The 25,138-nt window shown below is 39.3% G+C and overlaps 1 protein-coding gene across 2 annotated transcripts in view; it reads right to left on the minus strand.

Annotated features, from left to right (window-relative positions):
- The window catches only part of Ifrd1 (Interferon-related developmental regulator 1), a 185,481-nt gene that overhangs the window by 70,610 nt on the left and 89,733 nt on the right, over nucleotides 1–25,138 (minus strand). For both annotated transcript variants that reach the window (XM_090371688.1, XM_090371687.1), the window contains exons 5-6: nucleotides 23,036–23,237; nucleotides 7,502–7,552 (exon numbers count right to left, since the gene is read on the minus strand). In XM_090371688.1, the coding sequence (XP_090227814.1) occupies nucleotides 7,502–7,552; nucleotides 23,036–23,237 (253 nt within the window). The remainder of the gene's footprint in view (nucleotides 1–7,501; nucleotides 7,553–23,035; nucleotides 23,238–25,138) is intronic.

The raw sequence follows: 25,138 nt of genomic DNA on the forward strand, positions 1-25,138 counted from the left end.
TGTGTGTGTGTGTGTGTGTGTGAGAGAGAGAGAGAGAGAGAGAGAGAGAGAGAGAGAGAGAGAGAGAGAGAGAGAGAGAGAGAGAGAGAGAGAGAGAGAGAGAGAGAGAGAGAGAGAGAGCTATCCAAAGACAGTGCTGAGGTGGCTGCAGCTTTCTAAATGGTGAAAAATATTGGAGGACATTTACAAACAACTGATTTGATTTGATTTGATTTTTTATGGTGCACTGACAGCTAAGGCCATAATGCGCCAAGTCAAATTTTAAAACGCTACTAAACATTTCTGTAGCCAAAGCTACCACGTCAAGTAATTAATTATTGTCAAAAGATGCAAAGTAAAAGTATAAACCTTAGATTCTTGTATAAAAATTAATAGATTGTAAAAAGTTAAAAACGTCGGACATATTGTCTCTGTCACCTATAATCTGACTGAGTGTAAATGGCTCAGTCACATTATTAAAAGCGGTAAAATACAAGCATCGTGCTTCTTTAAAAACAGGGTTTATTAAAATATGACTAACGGTTAAAATAACATTACATATCTCGCACATAGGTGGGTCACCAGCCCTCAGCAAGTAGGAATGGGTTAGATGACTATGACCTATGCGGAGCCGAGCAAGAACAACTTCCTCTCTTCGGACCCTGCGTAGACTGGACTGCCATTGCGTAATTACAGGCTTAATGCGATGTAATTTATTTGTGGCCTGTCCGTGCCAAGAATCTTGCCATTGGGAGAGTAAATTAGAACGTATTATTTGCCTGTAGTCTGTATAGGGGACTGACAGGCAATGATTATCCAGGGAAATGGCTGATTTGGCAGCAGTATCAGCTAATTCATTTTCCCGGATCCCAATGTGGCTTGGGATCCAGCAAAAGCGAATATCAAATTCTAATTCCACAAGAGAAAAAAGAATCTTCCGGATCCTGGACAGGATCGGATGAGGGCTATACCTCACCGATACTAGAGCATGTAATACGCTCAATGAATCACAATAAATCACATACCTCTGGTAGTCGCGATTTTTAATGTGATCTAGGGCTGATTGTATTGCATGCAACTCTGCAGTATAAATGCTAGTTTCTTGTGGGATCTTATAGGATAATGTTTTGTGAGGGAACACAACAGCAGATCCCACATGACATTCTAACTTTGAGCCATCTGTATAGATTGGCAGAAAGTCAGAATACTGCTGTTTATGTGATGCAAAGAGTTGCTGGTAGACAGATGCCGGTGTAGTAGCCTTCTCCCAGATCTTAAGGGAGAAGTCGCAATTTGGAAAATAAGCATGCCAGGGTGGAAAGAATTGCCTTGGTGACTGGGCAACGTTGTCTACCGTCAAGTTTAGCTCATTCAGCAGCCCTTGAATGCGAATACCAAAAGGTTTGTTGGCAGTCCGACGGGTGTTGTAGAGGTTTTCCCAGCACGGCTCAAAAAAGGATGACCACGTGGGATGATCGGGCAGGGATTTTAATTTGAAGGCGTACTGTAAGGACAACTGCTTACGTCGAAGAGACAGAGATGGTTCATTTGCTTCAACGTAAAGGCTTTGGACAGGAGATGTGCGAAATGCTCCAGTGGCTGTCCGGATGGCTTGATGGTGGATTGGATCTAACCACCGAAGTGCACTATCTCTAGCAGAACCATAGACCTGAGACCCATAGTTGAGTTTGGAACGGACAAGTGCCCGGTAGAGATGAAGAAGGGTAGCACGATCTGCACCCCCATGAGGTTGACGAAAGGGCACAAAGGATGTTAAGCCCTTTGACACATCTTGTCCTCAGCTGACGAATATGTTGTAAAAATGTCAGCTTTTTGTCGAAAATAAGTCCAAGGAATTTGAATTCTGCTACAACTGGGATGTTATTTTGCCCAAGCCTTAATTCTGGGTCAGGATGAAGATTACGTTTGCGACAGAAGCGTACACAAACAGTCTTCTGTGATGAAAATCTGAACCCATTAGCCAAAGACCAAGCTGTAAGATGGTCAATGGTTTTCTGCAGTTGCCTTTTAATGACCCTCATATTGCATGAATGACAAAATATAGCAAAGTCATCAACATAGAGGGCATTGTTTACAGTGGGTGGAAGTTGTTCTGCGATAGAGTTTATTTTGATTGCGAAAAGCGTGACACTTAGAATGGATCCTTGTGGGACTCCCTCTTCCTGAGAGAAAACTCGAGAGAGGGTGGATCCTAAACGGACTTGAAACTGGCGATTCGAAAGAAAGTTTTTAATAAAAAGAGGAAGGTTACCTCTAAGACCAAAGTTATAGAGGTTTTTTAAAATCCCAAATCGCCGGGCTGTGTCGTACATTTTTTCAATATCAAAGAAAACTGCTACCAAATGCTTGGATTTAATAAAAGCATCACGAATGGACGTTTCCAATCGGATTAAATGATCCAGAGTGGATCGATTTCTTCGGAAGCCGCACTGTGTCCTGGAAAGCAGACCATTTGTTTCTAAATACCATACGAGGCGTGCATTAACCATTCTTTCCAGGACTTTGCACAAACAGCTTGTCAGAGCAATAGGACGATAGTTACTTGGATTGCTAGGGTCTTTTCCTGGTTTTGGGAAAGCAAGGACGATAGCCCTTTGCCAGGAATCCGGAAATTGTTTGTGAATAAAACTTCTGTTAAACAGAATTAAAAGGTGATCCTTAGATTGTGGTGAGAGGTGTTTTAGCATTTCGTAGTGGATGTCATCGGGCCCCATAGCACTTGCATGCGTGAGAGAGAGAGTGCTGCATTTAACTCTTCCTGTAAAAAGGGCTTGTTATATGATTCAAGCCCTTTTGAAGAGAAGTTCGGTGGGTTTTCTCAATTTTCTTTTTCAGGGCCAAAAACTCTGCGGGAAAAGATGTTGTTGCAGAGATTTTTGCAAATGTTTCCCCTAAAGTATTTGCAACTGCAGTTCGATCTGCAATTGGACATCCGTTGTGCTTGAGGAACATTGAAGGGCATGGTGAATATTTTCCCTTCATTTTCTGGATCTTATCCTAGACTACTTTTGAGCTAGCAGCCTGAGTTATGGAAGATGTAAAATGAATCCAAGATTTCCTTTGGCTCTGACGTCGTACATAACGCGCTTTCGCACGTGCATGTTTGAATGATATTAAATTTTCAGTCGTGGGATATCGGCGGAATATCCCCCACGCTTTGTTTTGTGCTTTTTTTTTGCTGCCGTGCATTCTGAATTCCACCAAGGTGTGGGAAATAGTGGGAACCGGCTGGATGATTTTGGGATTGCAATTGCAGCTGTTTGGACAATCGTTTCTGTGACATACATGACTGCTTCATTGATTGGCTCCTGACTGACTGTAGCAATGTCAAAGTTTGCCAGATATTGAAAGGCATTCCAGTCAGCCTGATCAATCTTCCACCGCAGTAAACTAAATGGCAGACAGGGTCTACCACTAGTTAGGGTTGTTATCACGGGGAAGTGATCGCTTTCACGTGGATTTTCTTCTACCTCCCAAGTAAGTGAAGGAAGGAGAGAAGGGGAGCAGATAGAAAGATCAATGGCAGAGAATGTACGGGTAGCATGTGGAAGAAGGTGTTTGTTCCCACATTTAAGAGGGAGATGTCATTGTCAGTGAGCATATGCTCTATGACTCGTCCCCTTCCATTGGTGTTAGTACTACCCCACAGAGTGTTATGTCCATTGAAATCCCCAAGAATTAAACATGGGGAAGGCAATTGCTTGATAACATCATTAAGGTCTGTCTGGGGGATGTCTATCCCAGGTGGCAAATAGACAGAGCAGACAGTTAATAAGAACCCCATTGAAAGGCGAATTGCTACAGCCTCAATGCTAGTCGTAAGCTGCAAAGGCTGAAATGGGATCTGGTTGCCGATGAGGATTGCGACTCCTCCGTGAGCAGGACCATCCACAATTCTATCCTTACGAATGATGGTAATGTTATGCATAGTGGGGTCATCATTTGCCTTTAAATAAGTCTCCTGTATGCAAAAGCAAGCTGGTTTGTGCTTTTGCAGGAGTGCCTTGATGTCATCAGTATTTTGCCGGAATCCACGACAGTTCCACTGTAGGAATTTAGCCATTATTTTGGCTTGGTGGGTCCATCAGGCGGCTTCCGAGGTGCTGAGGGCTTACCATTTTCAGTTCTAGCTTTCTCCTTCCTGGGGAAGTATGGACGCTGTCCAGTGTCCATTTCCTCCCCAGCAAAGAGCTCCAAAACTGAGTCTTCTTGTACCTCCTTCTGCTCGACATCCATGTTTTCTTGGGTACTAGGTGGTATTTCACCTTTCTTATTCTTTTCTTTTGCATTTGCTTTTGTTATTTGTGGAGCATTAGGAGGTACCGATATAGGAGTGGCAACTGATTGGTCCTTCTGTGCAGGTTTTTGGGAGCTTAAAAGATAACGTGCGATGGGAGTAAATGATTCTTTTGGAGGGACAGACATGTCTGTCTGAGTCCCAATCGAACACCTCCCTGCTACCTTCTGGGCGTATGTAGGTTTTTTGATGTTGAGAGGTTTCACTGCTTTCCTTGCCTCTTGGTACGATAAGTTTAGCTCTGCCTTCAGCCGTTGAATTTCTTTTTCTTCTTTCCACCTCTGGCATGCTCGTGAGTAGGCCGGGTGTTCGCCTCCACAGTTAATGCAGGTGGGTTTCGTGGCTGAACATGTTGTTTCGTGGTCCTTTGCACCACATCGAGCGCATGCAAGGACTCCACGGCAGGCCATTTGAGAATGTCCATATTTCTGGCATTTAAAACACCGTAAAGGGTTTGGAACATATGGATGCACTGGACAGTTGATGTAGCCAGCTTTAATCTCATCAGGAGGTTTGGGAGAGTTAAAAGTCAGGATAACACTCCTGGTTTTAACAATTTTTCCATCCCTTTGCGCAGTGATTCTCTTGACGGCAGTAACTCCCTGTGGTTTTAATTCAGAGCAGATTTCCTCCTCGGTGACGTCGAGAAGGTCCCACTCCGAAATGACACCTCTCGATGAATTTAGTGTTCTGTGTGGTGTCACTGTTATGGGTATTCCTCCGATTGATGTTACTCGGAGTAGATGTTCAGACTGCCTGTCATTTTTTGTTTCAATCAAGAGGTCCCCAGAACGGAGCCTCTTAACTGACTTGGGTGTACCTGCTAACCCATCCAACCCTTTTTGTATAAAAAAGGGTGACATTTTACCAATCGGTGTTTCGTTGGTGGAATGCATTATTAAGAACCTTGGGACAGGCCCTGATGGTAGTTCGGTTCGCTGCCTCTTTGGAGCAATAATGCTATCTGCCTCTCCGTCAATATTTTCAGATAGGGACCGGGTTGGGTCAGTGCATGGGCTCCCCACCCACCACAGAGCCCAAAGGGACGCCCACTACCCGGCATGCAATAAATGCGCTCGGGAGTGGAACGCCAGGGCTACCCAGACACTACACCCGCACTGCCGCCAACCTGAATCCTGTCCCTCGGACCATGAGGGTAGGGGCGTGGCATTGACACGGTTGACCCTCGCAGGCGAGCCTACTAGCCGGTTGATCCTAGCCGGGCCTTCCAGGACCTCCCGTCTTGTCGAAGCAGGGGCCAAAGTGGTGTATTGAAGCTGGGCCCCTCAACCACCAGGATTTCCACGGGTCGCAGCACATGGCAAACACCCCGGATTCCATTGATGTAAGCCTGGAACCTGGGCTGTGGGCGTTGGATCCCAGTGATGCTAGTCTGGAAGTCCAGCAGCGTTACTGGGAGATCCCCTCACCACGTACAGGTGCCCACGTCGAGGGGCAAACAACTGATGGAGGGTGTTGTACAGAGATTAGAGGCAGTCATAAAGACTAAAGATTTCAGCAAATATTATTCAATTTCTTATAAATAATGATTATTTGTAGACACACAAGTGTCTGGATATTAATGGTAAGGCTGTGTATGATATATGCCAATAAAGTTCCCAGACTGGTGAAATAAAAAGAACAAAGTGAAGGAGCTCAAAAAATGGTTTTATTTTTATTCAAAGTAATTACCACCTGATTGAATGCACCTATTCTAAAAGTTTCTGAAAAGAGTCAGCAAAGGCATCCAAAGAGAATATATTCAATTTGGCGGTTATGTTTCATCAGAAATGTCTTGAAAACAAGTGCGAAATGGACAGGGAAATTGCTGTGTAACAAGAATCGGCTGCCTTTCCTCTCGAAACTGCAGCCTCACAGGCGAAATATGCTTCAATAGTCTTTGAAGCACCTGTACACAGAATGCAGCACTGACTTTCTTCCCCTTCAGGTACAAATTCCTTGTGAATCACACCCTGTTTGTCAAAAAACACAATCAGCATCATCGCAGTCCTGGACTTCTGTAAACAAAACTTTTTGGGCCTTGGTTATGATTTAAGTCCACTATGTGCCCTAACGCTTTGTCTCTGGGAAACTGAAACACCCAACACTAAACTCCAATGACAATACATTCAAGGAAATTAAGATTGCCTTGACAAGTCTGGATGAAGTCAGACGATGATGTGACACAAATTTTGCAGACCTTCCATTTTCTTTTATCTTCATGCAGAATTTAATGAATCATCTCCTTATTCATATTCAACTGATCAGCATAATTTTAACAGTTGAATGATGATCTCTTGTCCCAATTTCCAAAACTTTTGCAACTTTGTCCTCATTTCAAGAGGTTGACAGATGCCTACTCAGTGGTTCATTGTAAACATCCTCACAACCATCTTTGAACTGCTGATGCCATTCAAACAAACTGGTACAACTTAACATTTCATCACCAGAAACAGTTTTTAACGTGTTTCTATGCAAATTTTCCCAGTTTAAAGTAAAATTTGTTATTCATTTGTTTCTCCATTGCAAAATCATACACGAAGTTGTGCCACTAACAAAACTGGTTGTTACTTACAACCTGTCAGCCTACTGAACAATCTCTTGGAGGAAATTTGAACTATAACAGAAAATATCTCTTATTTTCAAACTCATCGAACATGACTGCAACAGTACAAATCTGGGAATTTTATTGCCACACCTCATATATACTGTACAATAGTTAATATTCATTATAGTTTCATTCAATTTTATTACAATGACATTTGACATACTGATTTTGGAAGTCTTTTAAAATTAATCAAACTATTCAGACTTTGAATTTTAACATAGATGTATTTCAAATTATCTGTACTAAAATGCAGAGAAGATACTCTTACAGTATTCTAGTATTGACTAGAATACTGTAAGAGTATCTTCTAGTACTGAATTAAAAAGAATATTCTCAATTCTAATATTTTAGCATGTTTTCAGATTTAATGATGTGGGATTAGGTACTAAATATGGATAACTAAATGGATAAGGTTTGACTATAATTAATTCTACTAATGAAAATGCATAAGTTTTTACAATTAAGGAAATTATTTCCAAAGATTTCTAAAATATTTTTAAATAATTATCAAAATTAGAGGTGCTTACAACAATTCAAGCTGGGCATTTAAACAGTGATAAGAAACCATTATCCTATTTGTAATATATCCTTCATACCTCTATTCCTGAGCTGGCAATGAAACAGCACATTCCCAAAGAGGTGGCACACTAAATAATTATAAAAAATAAAAATAAATCAATTTGTTATTAAACCACGTGCACTGATTATTGGGAAAAAATGTAAATGTAATCATTTAAAATCATATCAATGTAGACAATTCATAATTATGAAATTTTTTCTAATTCAACAACATTTAAAAAATTACATATATGCCACTGAATTAAATGGTTTTAAGACAGTCATTTGTAAATTGTGGGGCTTTACCTGTCTGATAAAGGTAATAAATATAAGGTAACTCGAACACTAGCAAGGCTTTTGTGGATTTATTGGATGATTGTTTTCTATATCAGCATGTTCGTGAGGCCAACAAGAGGGAGCAATACTCTTGATCTGATTATCAGTAGTGATTCTTCATGCATTAAGAATCTGCAGATAAATGAACCACTAGGTGGCAGTGATCACAGTGTGTTGAAGTGGGATTTACTCAAGGAGGTAACTACCATCAGAGGTAAAGGGAAGGGTTTTTGTTTTCGTAAAGGCGACTATGATGGTCTGAGACAGTATTTAAATTCTATACAGTGGGACCAACTGATGATGTTACCAACAGCAAACTCAAAATGGAAAGCATTCAAGGAACTAATCTTGGAGGTTACCAGGCTTTACATACCAACTAAGAAATACTGTTCAAGGTTTAGGCCTAAATGGTTGTCAGATGAACTAATGAGACATGCGGCAGAGAAGAAAAATGCATGGGATACATACAAATTAATGGGTGACATGGAAGCCTACGATAGATATAAGTTGGACTGTAACCAAGTCACAAAGGAGATTAGGCAGGCAAAGAGAGACTACGAAAAATCCTTGGCAAAGGATGCAAAGAAAAACAGAAAAGAGTTCTTTACCTATTTAAACTCAAGAAGGAAAGGGATGAATCAGATTGGTCCACTGGATATTGATGGTTCAACAGTTGAGGATCCTGCTCAGGTGGCTAACAATCTAAACGAGTATTTTGCATCTACATTCACGCATGAGGAGTTATTCAGGAAGGAGAATGATGTAGGTAAAGTAAACATTGGCAGTGAGCTGGATGATTTTGTAATAACTGAGAGGAAAGTGGAGGAGAGATTGTTAAGGATAAACATAAAAAAGGCACCTGGGGTGGATGGGATCTATCCAGTTATATTAAAGGAGACAGCAAAGGAAGTAAGCAAACCCCTAGCCATAATTATGAGGGCTTCTTTGGACTCAGGGGAGGTACCCATAGACTGGAGATGTGCAAATGTAACCCCAATTCACAAAGGAGGATCAAAGGCTGACACAAGTAATTATAGACCTGTTAGTTTAACTTCCGTTCCAGGTAAATTACTGGAGGCCTGGTTAAAGAAGCACTGCAGGATCATCTAGACAAGAATTCAGTTATAGCTCAGACGCAGCATGGTTTTGTTAAGGGCAGGTCTTGCCTGACCAATTTGATTGGATACTATGATGTAGTCACAAAAGAACTGAATGCAGGGAATAACTTTGATATTATATATTTGGATCTTAGAAAGGTTTTTGATACTGTTGCACATGGAAGACTGCTGCACAAATTGGAGCAGTGTGGCATTGGAGGCAAATTGCTGCTATGGATAAGGGGATGGTTGAGTGGCAGAAGACAGAGAGTGGTAATCAATGGACACTGCTCAACGTGGACTAATGTTATTAGTGGAGTTCCTCAGGGTTCAGTGTTGGGTCCGTTGTTGTTTTCGGTGTTTATGAATGATATTGATGATGGGATATCAAGTTTAATGTCCAAGTTTGCAGATGATACAAAGGTTGGCAGGGTTGTTAAGGACACCACTGACGCTATGCTGCTGCAACAGGATCTGGAAAGGTTGAACAGATGGGCTGAGAGGTGGCCAATGAAGTTTAACATTGACAAATGTAAAGTACTACATATGGGAAACAGTAACCCCAGAGCAACGTATCAACTCTGCGGTACTACACTGACAGTGGTGGAGAATGAAAAGGACCTGGGGGTAATTGTGCAGGTAGATATGAAGTTCTCTGAGCAGTGCAGACGAGCTGCAAGAGTAGCTCATGGTGTCTTGTCAATGATATACAGGAATTTTTCTAGCAGGGATAAGGAGGTGATTATTCCCTTGTATAAGGCAATGGTTAGGCCACATCTTGAGTACTGTATACAGGTCTGGAGGCCTCATTTCAAGGATGAATGTAGAGGATGTAGAGCTGCTGGAACGGGTACAGAGAAGGGCAACAAGATTAGTGAATAGAACAAAGGGTTGCTCTTACGAAGAAAGGCTTAAGTTTTGTAAATTACAGAGTCTGGAGACTAGGCACCGGAGAGCTGATCTGATAGAGGTGTATAAGGCTTTGAACGGTTTGAGCATGCTCAATGCCAATGGGATTCTTCATCTTGCTCAGGATAATCAGCTCAGAGGGCATAAATTCAAATTGAGGAAGGATGGATGTCGGATAGATGTGCGAAAATTTGCCTTTGGCCAGCGGGTGGTTGGTTGGTGGAACCGATTTCCATCACTTGTTGTTGAAGTTGATAGCCGAAACAAATTTAAGGCTCAACAGAACAGGTATTTCGAGCGAACGGAGGGGTGAAATGGGAGTGGTGTGTTTTTTTTTTTTTTTTTTTTTGGCTGATGCTGAATAAGCTTGCTTTCTTGCATCATATGCCTCTACTAATGCTAATGCTAAATTATCTTTTACTGTTGTGATGAATATACAATTTTAAAAAGTTATATAGCTATATACTTCATCACCAGTTCACGAAATGAGAGAAAATGTCAGGTAGTCATGGGGGTCAGGTTAAGAATCCAGTTTGATAATGAGACAGTCCTAACACAGAAAGGGATCAGGAATGGCATATGGATACCTACAATATATTCCATGAAGCTGATAAAGCCAATAAGGCCAGGCATTGGGCATGCAACCATTTTATGATATTACAATGGTGACAGAAAAGAATGACTGGAAAATTCTGATATGATGAAGTTCACTATGACAGTGTTAAACTAAAAAGGCAGTTTTTTTTTTTTTTTTTTTTTTTTTATAAAGCACTGAAAGATGTACACAGTTATTATTACAGTGAAAAGACTGCTGTGTCTTGAAGGTTTCGATAAAGTGGCATTAGTTAAAAAAGTTCAGTGCGATTAGGCAATAAATCACACTGACAGAGGTAGTGAGTCTTCTCCATCAATCTTCTTTTAATAGTGATATAACTGAGAGCTTCTGCCATTACCAAAGTGTGGAATGAATTAATTAGGTCTGCACTTCCAGGAATAACTGGTATTTATTTGATTAAATATGACTGAAGGCAGAGTGTCCAATGTACAGATTTTGGCTACCTAAAGAGCACCACCAGATGAATTAGTCCAAAGTCATTTTAATGCAGTAATGGGGGTCATACACATGAAGGGGTGCTAGTTAAAAAATTAAATTAGACCTACAGAAGTATACTTGGATACTATTACCACAGTAATACTGTGTGATATTATGACCACCTACCTAATATGATGTTGGTCCTCCACGTGCAGCCAAAACAGCTCATACCTGGCGAGGTATGGATGCTATGAGATTTCTAAATGTGTCTTGTGGTATCTGATACCAACACGTAACCAACAGATCCTTTAACTCCTGTAAGGTCTGTGGTTGAGACGCCGCAGATCGGAGTTGATGTTCCAACACAAAACACAGATGCTCGATGGGACTGGTGTCTGGAGAATTTGGAGGCCAGGGCAATACCTGGAAATCTTCCTCATCTTCCGCGAACCAGTTTCAAACAATTCGGGTGGCACGGCATGGTGCATTATCCTGCTGAAAGACGGCACCACCAGAGGGGAAGACCACTGCCATGAAAGGGTGTACTTGGTCAACAATGATGTTTAGGTAGGTGGTAGACATCAGAGTGCCCGGCACATGGATGACTGGACCCAGGGTATCCCAGCAGAACATCGCCAAAAGCACAACCGGCTTGTTTTCGTCCCAAGGTGCATCCAGGTGCCATCACTTTCCCAGGTAAACGGCACACATGTACCCGGCTGTCCACATGATGCAACAGGAAATGTGATTCATCGGACCAGACGACCTTCTTCCAATCACTCAAGGTCCAGTTTTGATGCTTGTGTGCCCATTGTAGGTGCTGTCGCTGGTGAGCCGTGGTTAGCATGGGTACTCAGAGTGGCCTGCAGCTACACAGCCCCATTTTCAGCAGGGTTCGATCTACTGTGTGTTGTGACACATTACCCGTCACCAGCATTCCAATTACTGGTGAGTTGTGCCACAGTTGCCCTTCCATTGCCATGTACCATCCAGGAGAGCCTTTGCTCACCTCAAGCATCGATGAGCCATGCGCCACGAACCACTGGCACCTCGCCAGCGGTTCGTGGGTTTCTCCTCCTAGGACCACTTTCGGTAGGTACAGTCTGTCCTCGTATAGCACGATAGTTGTGTTCCTAGAAACCCTCGTGCAATGCAAAATCGTGCAATATAAACAACAGGCCCTATGGGAAAAGTGGGGTTAGGTGCCGACCACCCAAGATTGAACACACATTTGGAACCAAAACATTACCAAACACAATAAATAATCGGGTAATTTTAATCGTTATAAAATACGTAAGTATTTTATAACGATTAAAATACGTAATAAAAAATATATATTTTTATTATATTATAATAAAGTATTTTTAGTATTTTTAATACTAAAAAGTATTTTTTACGAATAAAATACGTATTTTATTCGTAAAAAATTTATTATATTAAATAAAATAGTCGTAATAAAATGCTTACGTATTTTATTAAGACTATTACGTAATAAAATATTGTCAATGCTTTTGCTTCTATCGTAAGCAAACTTGTTTTTTTTTGTTTGATTTCTATCCAAACAGATGACAGCCGTTCCATCTCTTCCAATTCTTGTGTCTTAATCTAATGGATTTTAATTACACTTTGAGTAGTTCCCGCTATGAAAGTTTTTATTTTCTCCGCATTCTTTGTAATTCTCGGCGTTGCCTCATTTAGGTCTGTAGCACGTGAAATATCACATGGTCTTTCATTTCGCTCAAAGCGTTTCACAATTTCATATTTTTTCTCTATTGACAGAGGCGGACTGGCCATAAGCGTTATCCGGGAAATCCCGGTGGGCCGGAGGCCAGTGTGATTTTGGCCATAAACCGTAGTATGAGGCCACCGTAAATTTTCCCGGGTAAGAATTTTTGATCCAGTCCGCCTCGGTTTATCGATATTGCTGCTTTTTTTTTTCTCTCTCTCTCTGAATCTGCAGTGTCTTCACCAGGACGCTTCCTTTTCACACCTTTTAAGTATTTTACTAATTTTTAGGGAATAAAGCGCAATTACAAAACGAGAAGGCATATACACAAAGCTGCGCGCGTGTAGCAACTGAATAAACAACACCGTAAAGCCGAGATACACTATTAACACCCCACATTTTACTAAAGCACATTTCTGGGGGTTACTACCATAAAACAATAAAAACAATTTCCAGTTTCGTTTCTGCTAGTGGAATCTGTTATAAACTGGTAGTAAACTCCATCTAATTGCATTTGCGATTATATCGATAGCTGGAATTGTGTTGGTTTTTACGTTATTATGGTGAAATGTGTTTCCCCTTCACTGATATAAAACACATAAATACATTTTCAGAATCTTCTTCATTCCTATCGTGTTGCGTTCGGTTGGGGTGATTCTGCGTTTGACTGCCATTTCTTGTAAAACATGAAGGCGAATCGTGCATAAGCGAATTCGGTTCGTGTTATATAAGATAACGTTCCCCTATTTATAAATCGTGTATGATCGAATTCGTGTAATGTAAACACGTGTTATACGAGGACCGACTGTACTAACCATGGCTGACCATGAGTACCTCACCAGCCGTGCTGTTTCGGATATGCTCTGACCCAGTTGTCTGGCCCTTAAAATTTGGCCTTGTCAAACTCGTTTAAGTCTGCTGCCTTTCCCATCTGAAGTACAAGAGTAACACTTTTTAACAGAGCTCAGTATCAGGTGTTTTTTATATAGTGTCCCGATCCATGCTGTAGTTCACCTGCAGTTGCTTCGATTTGCATAACGACTCGCTGGTCATAATGTTTTGGCTCATTGAGGTGTGTGTGTATCCCCCCCCACCACACAGAGCCATTCTGGCTCTGTGGGTTGCTTTCTTTCTAATGCAAAGAAGGCTAATGCTGCCTAATGCAAAGAAGGGAAATCAGTTTGATATTTCTGATTAGGGGAGAATGACTACTGTTCAGAGTTTGTTTGCTGCAGCAAGACAGAAACAGAAGAAGGTGCATCTATGACAATCAATTTCTCCTATAACCCATACTTCGGCTGGGACAGAATTTCCAGATGGAAGAAGTGGGGGGGGCACATACCACCACCAAAAAAGGTAGAACAAGAAGCTTAAATATCATCACTCCATCTCCCTGGTCCGAAAGGAGAGACACACACACACAAAAAATGGTAAAGTCTTATTAATAACACAGAAGCTATGATAGAAATCTGGTTCCATATACCAACATTCATATTGACAGCACGGCACTGCATTCTGACAGGGAGAGAAAGAGACTGCAAACCGAGAGACAAAATAGAAATGAAAGCTGTCATTGAAATCCTGTTGTTGTCTGGATGTCACTGTGGACAGTGAAATTTGGTAAAAATGGGATCTCAATAGGGTGGGTGTGCAGATTTTTCATGCAAAAGATTTTTCTTCCTTCTCTAGTGCATTCAGTTCGATTACATCAGAACAAGGAAAGAGGCAGATAACAAACCAGCTAGAACACCACAGGTACTGGGTATTCGAGCTGTTTGTCATCCACTGCCAAAAAAGTTATACCGTTGCTGAATACGCCGTTCATGAGAAGCTTATGCCGTTCAGAGGTTGGTGCTTCTTCTGGCAGTACATTCTAAGCATGGCAGCTAAATATGGTTTGAAAATATTTATGCTGTGTGATGTTTGGACGTGTTATATGATCTCTGTGGAAGGCACATAAAACAGTCCATACTGATTTGAGAGAGATCATACTATTATTTACTATGCACTACAATGGGACCACTTATCCCAGCACCAGCAATGACAGAAAGTCAAAAATCATCACTGACTGCAACAAAACTGAAGGAGGTATAGATACAGTTGACGAGATGTTTAGCAACTTGTGTGCCAGAATATTTTTCCAATTTCTTGATATCGCTAAGTATCAATCATCTTGCATGCAAACAGTAAATGACTACAACCAGTGCTTTTTTTTGTAAATAAATAGGTGCTGGTCCTCATTCTTTGCTATCAGGAAAAATTGAAAACTGAGAGGATGTGAAAAGTACTCTAACAATTTTTTTTCCCTGATAGTTACTTTCGTAGTAATGTTTTTGGAATAAGACCCACAAATTTAGTATATTAACACAGTTTATTAAGTATAAATTTATTATTCAAGTATATATAGAAAAATAAGTAAAATGTGAATAAAATAAGTAAATAAATCGGTCAACTACTGAGTGCCGGGCACTCAGGATGACACTAATTGTCATTAGTGTAGTATCTCAAATAGAGAGCTTTATGGTAATGAAAAAAGTTTCTAGTACCCTGGCTTGGCCTACAACTTAGGAAATAACAAAAACGTTGTCTATTTGAGTCTTTACAGTTGTGAATATCAAGGGTGGGAGAAGTGACTGGCAGGCGAAGGCCCTGCAAGACTCCGCACAGGTGCATCCCCACCACCGCCTCAACACTGGCTCTCTGAGTACCTCTTTGCTGGCGCCTCCGTAGCCAGGTGGGAAGGAGCAACAGTGCGTAGCACACGCTTCTTGATTAGAACGGGGTTCAAGCCCGTCACCACCAAATACGGAGAATGCGGAAAGGTCAGGGAATGACCACTGCATATCCCGGAGCAATATGGCCTTAGTTGCTAATGCTCCTGAAAAAAAAAAAAAAAAAAAACCAAATAACAAATAAATAACCTCCTTGCTGGGACAACCCCAGCTTTGAAAATTGTTAAAAAAATACTTCTTGTCGCAAAATTTATAAATGACCTTTATAGAATTATTAACTATTTAGTAACCTTTTTGTCACTAAAAGGAGAGTTACTTAGTAAAAAGAAGCACGCTATTGAAGTTCAATAAATTGAAGTACAACAAAAAAAAAAGACTTTGAACTAATTTTAAACACAAAAATAAATGATAGATTTCAATCGCAATAGTTTCCCCTTGATACGCATCGAATAACGCATGATTAATGTGATTTAACCATGCGTTTGGCATTTCCACGAATTGCATTTAACTGTAACCTAATTGACAATTTTCTAACTTCATTTTCACCAAATGCCAACAATTCATGCTTAGAAGGTTTAATACCTTTGTTGTCCTCGTTTTCCTTCTCTCGTCATCGGTATTGTCAGTAGTTCTTAAATTTGAATTTTTTTTTTTTTTTTTTTTTGAAAATGTCAGTGTCATTCGGATATTCAGGTTCTGTGACCATGTAAACAGAGATAGGGAAAATTTACGAAAAATGTGGATAACGCACTTCCGCGAAACAACAGATGATTATTTGTCGGGGTAAAAGAAATTACTCCTTCCTAATTCTCGAATGGGGGCGCTTACAGTTGATTCACGAAGGTGTCCAATCTATGGTCCGCGAGGAAAGTGACCTAAAATAGCATTTTAAATTTTGTTAATTATGAAAAAAAATTCTCATTAAATGTTTTGTTCAGTAAATGTAATTATGTATTGAACTTAAATAAAATTTTCGAATATTTTCAATTTTACTTTTACACGCAACAAGATGTGGAAAATGTAACACACTAAAGAAATCTAACTTTGAATATGGCACCTGTACAGGAAAAGGTTGAACACCACTGCAGTAGAAGGTGGGCCAAAGCCCATTGGGAATACACTTTGATCTGCTCACTGTTGACCTGCGCGACTTCTCCGTACGGGGCACAGGTGGTCGGATAGGTTTTACCAGGTACCACTAAATTATAGAATGGTAATCCCTTTAGTTCTCTTAATTTGCTCAGCAGCACTAACTGCCTAAACTGCCTGAAGACCAGAAATGCGAACAGTGCATACCGAATTAATTCTCTCCTAATCCATTCGCTATATGAAAATTTTCTCGCTCAACGGAAACTATTTTAAATGTAACTTTCAAGGGGAATTCAAAATAATTAAAGAGGTCCAACTGAGCAATTTTGATTTTAAAAAATGGTTGTACAGTTTCATATAGAAAATATCTTAACAATAGACAGTGAAAAATGTAAATTTAGTTAAATAATTTTAAGCTTATTTGAATGGTAGTAAACATGTAAAAAAAATTTACAGAATATTACAAATTTCGAAGTGCACTGCATCCAAATGTCATACGTCACTGTTAATAAAGGTGCCGGTATGCCGTATCGTTGCGTACCGTCACAAAAAAAGCTCCGACTACAACACTGTACAGGAGTTAGACACCTTGAGGATGTTGGGCTTGGCCTTATACACGACTAAATAACAGGCATTCATTGCAGTATATCCTGAGAACTGGTAGAGAAAAGATGGCAGGATTTTTAGCACCAAGGCTCACAACAGCCTGGACCCTATGGGGGAAAAAAAAAAAAAAAAAAACCACACACCCCACCCAGTTTTGCTGTGTCTGCGATCATATTATCAGATTTTTGATGCTTTATTATTACTAACATACTTTTTCCAGTACTTCCTATTCAGTATTTCCTTTTGTACTGAATGCAAAGAAACAGAAAAATCTTGTAATTTCAAGAGGTCTTCGTTTCTCAACCTGAAGTGTGTGTGGGGGTTGGGAGTTTATTGTTGTTGTTGTTATTTGGTTTTTAGGAGCATTAGCAACTAAGGCCATATTGCTCCGGGGATATGCGGTGGTCATTCCTTGACCTTTCCGCATCCTCCGTATTTGGTGGTCACGGGCTCGAACCCCAGTCTAATCAAGAAGCGTGTGCTACGCACTGCTGCTCCTGCTCAACTGACTACAGAGGCACCTATGGGGGGGGGGGATTATACAATTCCTCTCAAAATGGTGAGCAGCTTCTTTGGAGTCAGTACAAAAAATTCATAGTTGCCTTTTTGTATAGCCAGTTAATCCATTTTTTCTTTGCTCAGCTTTTATCTTGTGTAGTTGTTCTACTTTCTTCTGATTCTAGTAAATATTAATTTTTGTATAAAATCCCATTTTTATAAAATTTTTGATATATTCAAAAATAAATAAAAATAATAATAACAATAAAGATTCCTCATATCATAGTGACATATTTCACAGAAATTGGGTATCCAAGATTGACTAAACATAAATTTGCAAAATATTGATGGGGAAATCACAAGTAGCTCTTTGACGCTATGGATGACATCAATGTGCTCACCAATAACCTGATCAACTAAGTCCACTCAGTTATATCTGACATGTTCCTCAATCCCATCTGACCACACGTTCTACCTACCTGCACTGGTATAACAGCGAACTTATACATAAAATTAAATCTAAAGAATTCTATAGAAACAAGTATAAGCAATCAGGTGACAGTCAATACTATGAAATATTCAGCCAACTCCGCAAAGTGAAAACGCTCATAATAAACTCTTACAATATGTATACAGAGTCGGTTCGGGATAGTCTGCTTACAGAGATATCAAACCATTCTGGAATTTCATGAAGCACAAGAATATAACCAGCAGAAAGTTACAACTCCATAACGCAGATGGAATTCTCTTATCACACAAATTCAGTATTGCTGAAGAGTTTGCCAAACATTTTTCCAGAATTCAAACATTGAGATACATTGAGACCTGTCTCATTTCCTGACTTCACACCTGTTAAAGATGATATCCTTATTAACCTCTTTATCACAGATGAAGATTTAAATTCAGCATTAAAAAAGCATGAGAAATGACTATACTAGAGGTCCAGATGACATTCCAGGCTTATTTTGGAAAATGACTGTCAATACCTTAAAACCCCCTCATACTGCAGATCTTCAACCTGTCTCTCAGGCTGGGGAAGTACCCTAAGCACTTCACCCTAAGTAGGTCAATATAGTTCCTAATTTTCAAAAAAGGTGATAAAAATGATGTAACTGATTACAGACCCACATCCTTGCAAAATAGCCTGGCTAAACTCTTCGACACAGCAGTATACAAACATCTCTTCGAATTCTTCAGGCCTTTCATGGATCAGATTCAACACCATTTTCTGCAGTGGCAAGTCAGTAGTCACAAATTTGCTTCCTTTCTGGCAATACACCTCTAAAGTTCTTGATAACCACCTTCAAGTTTATGCAGTCTACACAGATATATCTAAGGCATTTGATAAAGTCCCACACGAACAACTTCTGGAAAAACTTAAGCTATATGGTATCCGTGACCTTTTACTCTCATGGCTACGCAGCTATATTACGTATTGTTCCATGAGCATTATCATCAATCAAGTGAATTCAGATTGTTTTATACCACTAAGTGGAGTACCACAAAGCTCCCCCCTTAGGCCCTCTTCTTTTCATTGTTTCATAAATGATCTTCCTTTTTCCATCTACACCTCGAATGTTCAAGTTGCTCCCTATGCAGATGATCTTAAGATCTAATCAGCAGTGAAGGAGATTACTGATTCTTCACAGCTTCAATGTGCTCTCAATAAATTCTCTCTGTGGCTATCTCTGAATGGCTTGTCTGCTAACCCCTTGAAGTGCAAAGTAATCTCTTTCTCATTTGGCAAATCTCCACAACTAATAAATACGGAGTACAGTATTAATTCTGTGATCATCGAAAGGTGCGACCAAGTCAACGACTTGGAGATTCTCTTCTCCAGCAGTGCTAAATTCGATGCCCATGTCCTTAAAATCACCAGCAAAGCATTCAAAACACTTACAATTTCAAAAACTACTATTGTTCTGCCAATCCTTAAATTTAGTTCATCCATTTGGAATCCTCACACAAAGACTTTAACTAACAAAATTGAAGCAGTCCAAAAAATTTTTTGTCCATTACCTTAAGTACCATAATCCTCTATTCTATCACTCAGTGATTACTTTTATCACTTTTACTACTTTTATTACTTTTACCTCTGTGCACTATAAGAGTTACTGTGGCGCCTCCATAGCCAGGTGGGCAGGAGCTGCAGTGCGTAGCACACGCTTCTTGATTAGACCGGGGTTAAAGCCCGTGACCACCAAATATGGAGGATGCGGAAAGGTCAGGGAATGACCACCGCATATCCCCGGAGCAATATGGCCTTAGTTGCTAATGCTCCTAAACACCAAATAACAACAACGACAAGAGTTACTGCGAACATCACCCTTCTATCCAAAGTAATCACTGGAACTTATGAAGCATCTGATATCCTTAGCAAAATCAACTTCAATGCTCCTTGTAGACAAGTCAGGAACCTTACACCGTTTCGCCTTGACTCTGCCACCACGGACTTTATGAAGTTCAGTCCATTGAACAGAATCAGCAAATGACTTTCACTGACTTCTTTGACAACTCCCAACCACTGATGAACTCCATCCACAAGTCTGCCTCTTCTCTTAAATTGCAAAGTGACTAGTGACTTGCTCTGATCTAATTATTGTAGTTTATTATTATTTGTTTTATTATTTTCCTATTCTCTAACTGATTAATTATTACTTGTTTTACCAGTAACTTAACTTAATGCAATCCTCTTTGTACATATGATTTTAATGTTTGAATCTATATCAATGTTTATCTTCCCGTTGGATCTCTTATTATTGTTATTGTGTTCATTGTTCTGATCTCAGATACACTGTTAATGTATCTGATCTCAGATACATTAACAGTGTATCTGAGATCAGAACAATGAACACAGATACACTGTTAATGGTTACCTGTTGTGTATCTTGTTATTAATAAAAATAAAATATGACCAATTGCTATGAAACATTATTTCCACATATGACTACTATGTTTTTGAATAATATTTTTCAGGAGTTTGAGAAATTTAGACAAATTCTCTACTATTATGAGATTCTACAATGTGGAAATTGGCAGATGTAACCACTTAAAGGGGTGCCTCCGTAGCCAGGTGGGAAGGAGCAGCAGTGCGTAGCACACGCTTCTTGATTAGACCGGGGTTCGAGCCCGTCACCACCAAATGCAGAGGATGTGGAAAGGTCAGGGAATGACCACCGCATATCCCGGAGCAATATGGCCTTAGTTGCTAATGCTCCTAAAAAAACCAAATAACAACCACTTAAAGAAGGAGAAGAGGAGAAGAAAAAAAAAAAAAACTCATTGCAGTATAAACACAATATTTTACATTTGAAATGGATACAGTGTTATTGATATGATAAACGAATTTCAATGACAAATATCTATTCACAGCCACAAACTTTTGAAGACGGAGATCAATGACCAATTACTGTAAAACATTTTTTCTTCCAAAAATAAATACACTACTACTGTGTTTTAGAACAGTGCTTTTCAAACTATCTGTGGTGAAGGAGCAGTTTCTTTTATTTCCAATCTGTCGCAGGCCAGTACTTTTGCAAAATACAAATCTCACAGACTGGTAATGGATGAATCTCCGGGACTGGTAACATCTGCGACCAATTTCCAATTCGTCAGGGACTGGTAATGTCCACGACCAATTTCCAATTCGTTGCGGACGGGCACTACACTTTCAGTAGCACTGTTTTAGAATATCATATTTTTTGTGAATAATTTTTGTATTTTTTTTTAGAAGTTGGAGAAATTAGACAAATTCTCTGTTTGCAAATGTGTTATGAGATTCTACACAATGGATGTGGAAATTGGCAGGTTTATTCACTTACAATATAAGAAACTGGGTACTATTACAACATAGGTTAATGCAAAAATTGAAATGGTTTCCTAAAACAATGCTCTGTGTTAGGTTTTTCAGTCAACCAACAACAACTGGAGGGACAACAGCATCCTCAGATGCTGTTTTCCCTCCAGTGACAGAATTCAGGCTTTGGCTCATTTCTAATGAGCCAAATTGCCAATAGGGTTATAATAATGGTGGAACCAAAGAGTTCTGAAACTGGTCACAGTAGCGACCCAAGTTTTTAATGGGCAATGGATTTGCCTAATGGGCCTAATTTGCCTTTAGGTTCACTAAAGTGATCCTAAAGGCAAATTAGTTAGAAATGACTATATTTCTAATCTCTAATGAGCTGAAGCCCAAAAGCTGTCACTGTCATGTTATTGTCATAACCCTAAAATTACTATTCTCAGCATATTTAAAAGGCTCTGGTCTCGGTTTGTAATTGTTGAATCAATAATTATGCACCACTCTCAGTTCCACAAGTTTTTGACATTTTACAGAAAGAGAAAACCAAATTCTAGTTCGGTATTGGATTACAGTGATGCTGATGACACAATGTTGTAGTGTACAGTTTTATAGTATTAATTTGCATTCTGATTAATTCATTTCACCTGATGCTCTGGAGCTTAAAATCACAGTGTGATGACATAACCAGACTGTCTTGTTAACACACCATTATCCAATTCTTTTTACATTTCTTGTAAACATTTATGTTACAAAAATATAGTTGTAACTTTTAAACAGCAATGTATTATGTAATTCCAAATCCAAGTATTTAATTTTAAAACAGCATATTTATCAGTCATATAAAAGTCAAGTGACATTTTCAGCTAAGGTAAAGAAAGTCGAGAACTTTCTTTACGAGAACCACGGGAAACTTCAGTAAATTCATACTGGGCAAACTCGTTTCCTGTGGAGAATTAACATTACCGCAGTTTCTCCCTGCATTCTCGGTAAACAGATGGTGCGTGTTATCAATAGTGGCAGTAGAAGCTGATACAATGGATTGATTAGTTTTTTCTCATTATTAAAAGCAGATTATTGGATATTATGGGTGGGCTAAAATTTATTTACGGGTACCCCCTCCACCAGACTGCCTCAGTTTTAGGGTATTTATTCCCCCTTCCTGCTGTTTTAACCCAATAGGAAAATGACTTCTATTGCCACTACTTCTACGTGCACCGTCTGTAGAAGTCATTTTCCTATTTTGAAACAGTGGGAAGGAGAGATAAATACCCTAAGACTGAGGCAGTCTGGGGGGGGGGGGGGTGTACCCGTAAGTAAATTTAGCCATGGAGGTATTAAACTCACAAACCCCAATAATCTGCTTTTATAATGATATAAATACATCATTATCGACTTCTACTGCCACTACCAATAACACACACTATCTGTACGTATTACTGGTAGTGGCAGGGAGAAACTGTGGTAGCAGGAAACGAGTTTGCCCAGTATAAGTTTACCGAAGTTTCCCGTGTTGGCTTTCTTTTCCTTCACCATATTTTCTTATGGCAATGTTCCACAAAATTACTTCTCAATAATGAGAAAAAAAATAAAATAAAAATAAATAAATAAAAATAATAAAATAAAACAAGAAAGATAAAGTGGAGAATTAACATTAATTCAGTCTTTAACCTTGAATGGGTGAAGACCAATATATAATTGGTCTTCTAATTAATTTGTTAACACTCAAAAGTGTCACATAACTCACCTTTGCTCGAGTTTTAGGTGCTGCGGTAGGATCAGTCATAATTGCGACCAAATAAGGATGTAGATCATTAAAGATAGTTTCACTTTCTTCATCTGCTCCCAACTGAGTACATACTAATGCTGCTAATAATGCTGCAGAAGCTTGTTCTTCTCCTTTTCCTCTCTTCAGGCAACGTTCCAACATATCACAGATGGTAATCTTTCTGTAAGCATTAACAAGTATAAACTTTTCATAAAAGATTACATTTTTAAAAGTATCATCCAACAAGTGTTATTAAAGTTATAGACAAGTGAAAAATGGAGGTTAAGGCATGCTAAGTAAGATTATAAGATGTCCTTAGCTAAATGTGCAAAGGACAGCATCGGTAATTATTTGCTTATGGCAATAAAACGAAAGGAATAAACCATACTGGTTCACGAGATATCTGTGGTAGCAATATCAATGGTCCCAAACTCATTGCTGAAAAATTGAATAAATTTTGTCCACATTCACATGTGAGAACATTTATAAAATTGAGGATACCAGTGGGTGCTCTAGCTAATACTAATTGGGAATTGCATGATTTTATGATAACTGAAAAGGAACTAGAAGTGAAGTTATTAAAATTAAAAGCAATGTTCCAGGAGCTGATGGAATCCATCCAATTATACTGAAGGAAGAAGCAAAAGATGTAAACAAATCTTTAACAGTTATAATAACAGCATCCTTGAATTCAGACAAAATCCCTATGGAATGAAGATGTGCAATGAATCTCCTATTCACAGAGGTGCTGAAAGAGTAAAATGAGCAACTACAGGCCTATCAATTTGGATTATGTGCTATTATAATGTCCTTAGTCAAGGATGCAACACAAGATCATCTGGAAAGGTAAGGGAATCACACCCACGGAGGAGATCATGTCTGAGTAATCTGTGCTGTGATTCCCTTATAAGTCTACCTGTCCACATGATCTTGTGTTGAATTCCTAACAGTTATTTCTTCCATATAGTAAACTGGATGGAAGGAATAACTTTATCATTATTTACTTAGATTTTAGTAAGGCTTTTATCTAGAACCATGTGAACAATTTTTGCAAAGAGTGGAGCAGTGTGACATTAAGGACAAGTTACTACATTGGATAAGGGAATATGTAAGCGTTAGGAGAATAGCCACTTCTGTTTACAGATCCATATTAAAAGAGTAACATCCTACAGAGCTTGTTTCTTACCTTACTGCTTCTAATATTCTTGATAACGAAGTGGGCATTTCAAGTTTATTGTCTAAATGTCCACTGATCTAATGTTAATATCTCTACACCTGTATATCTACAAATAACTTTTATTTACAGGAAAACTAATATAGCATGAGCTGAAACCTTTAGCCTTTATGGCAGCCTCCAGTCTACGTGGAATACACCACCAGTAAATATCCTCCAGTATTTCCCTCCATTCAGCTTTCAAATGGTGGCTAGCTCAGCTGTTTTTAGGACGGTCTCTCCTCACACACCCCATATGATCCAATTCATCTTAAAGGTTCTCTATAAAATCAAGGTCAGGTTCTGGGCTGACCAGTCCAACTTTTTGACAGTTGTGTTCTCAAACTAGTCCATCACAATGCAAGCAGTATGACATGGAGAACTGTCCTGTTGATACAGATATGGGACTTCCCCAATTTGCTACAACATAGGTAATGCGCTATTGTCCAAAACAACCAGTAGTCCATCATATTGCCTCTGCTACTACTCTTCAGTCTGGCAGGTAGTTTTCTCTGGGCATCCAACACTCAGGCACAATCATCAGACTAGCAGGCCATGAACCATGACTCATCATTCCAACTTTCCATTGGTCTAGGGTCCAAGAATGGTGGGCTACACCATGCTAGATGCATCTAGCTTTAGTTAGGGTGATTGCAATATCATCCTCTACATCAATTTAAATTATCATCTGATTCTATTTTATCAATTTCAGGATTTGAATACCAGAAAATTTCTTCAATTTTGGCTTTTCTAAGTTCAAATCAAATAACTAAGGTTAACATGCAATCCCTTCCAGCACAAAAAAAAAAAAAATAAAATAAAATAAAAAAATAACAATAATAAATAAATAAAAAAGTACTGAATTTTCA

Source organism: Mastigoproctus giganteus, chromosome 4 (genome assembly GCF_048544385.1).
Source record: "Mastigoproctus giganteus isolate SK-2022 chromosome 4, ASM4854438v1, whole genome shotgun sequence".
NCBI classification, from domain to species: domain Eukaryota; kingdom Metazoa; phylum Arthropoda; class Arachnida; order Uropygi; family Thelyphonidae; genus Mastigoproctus; species Mastigoproctus giganteus.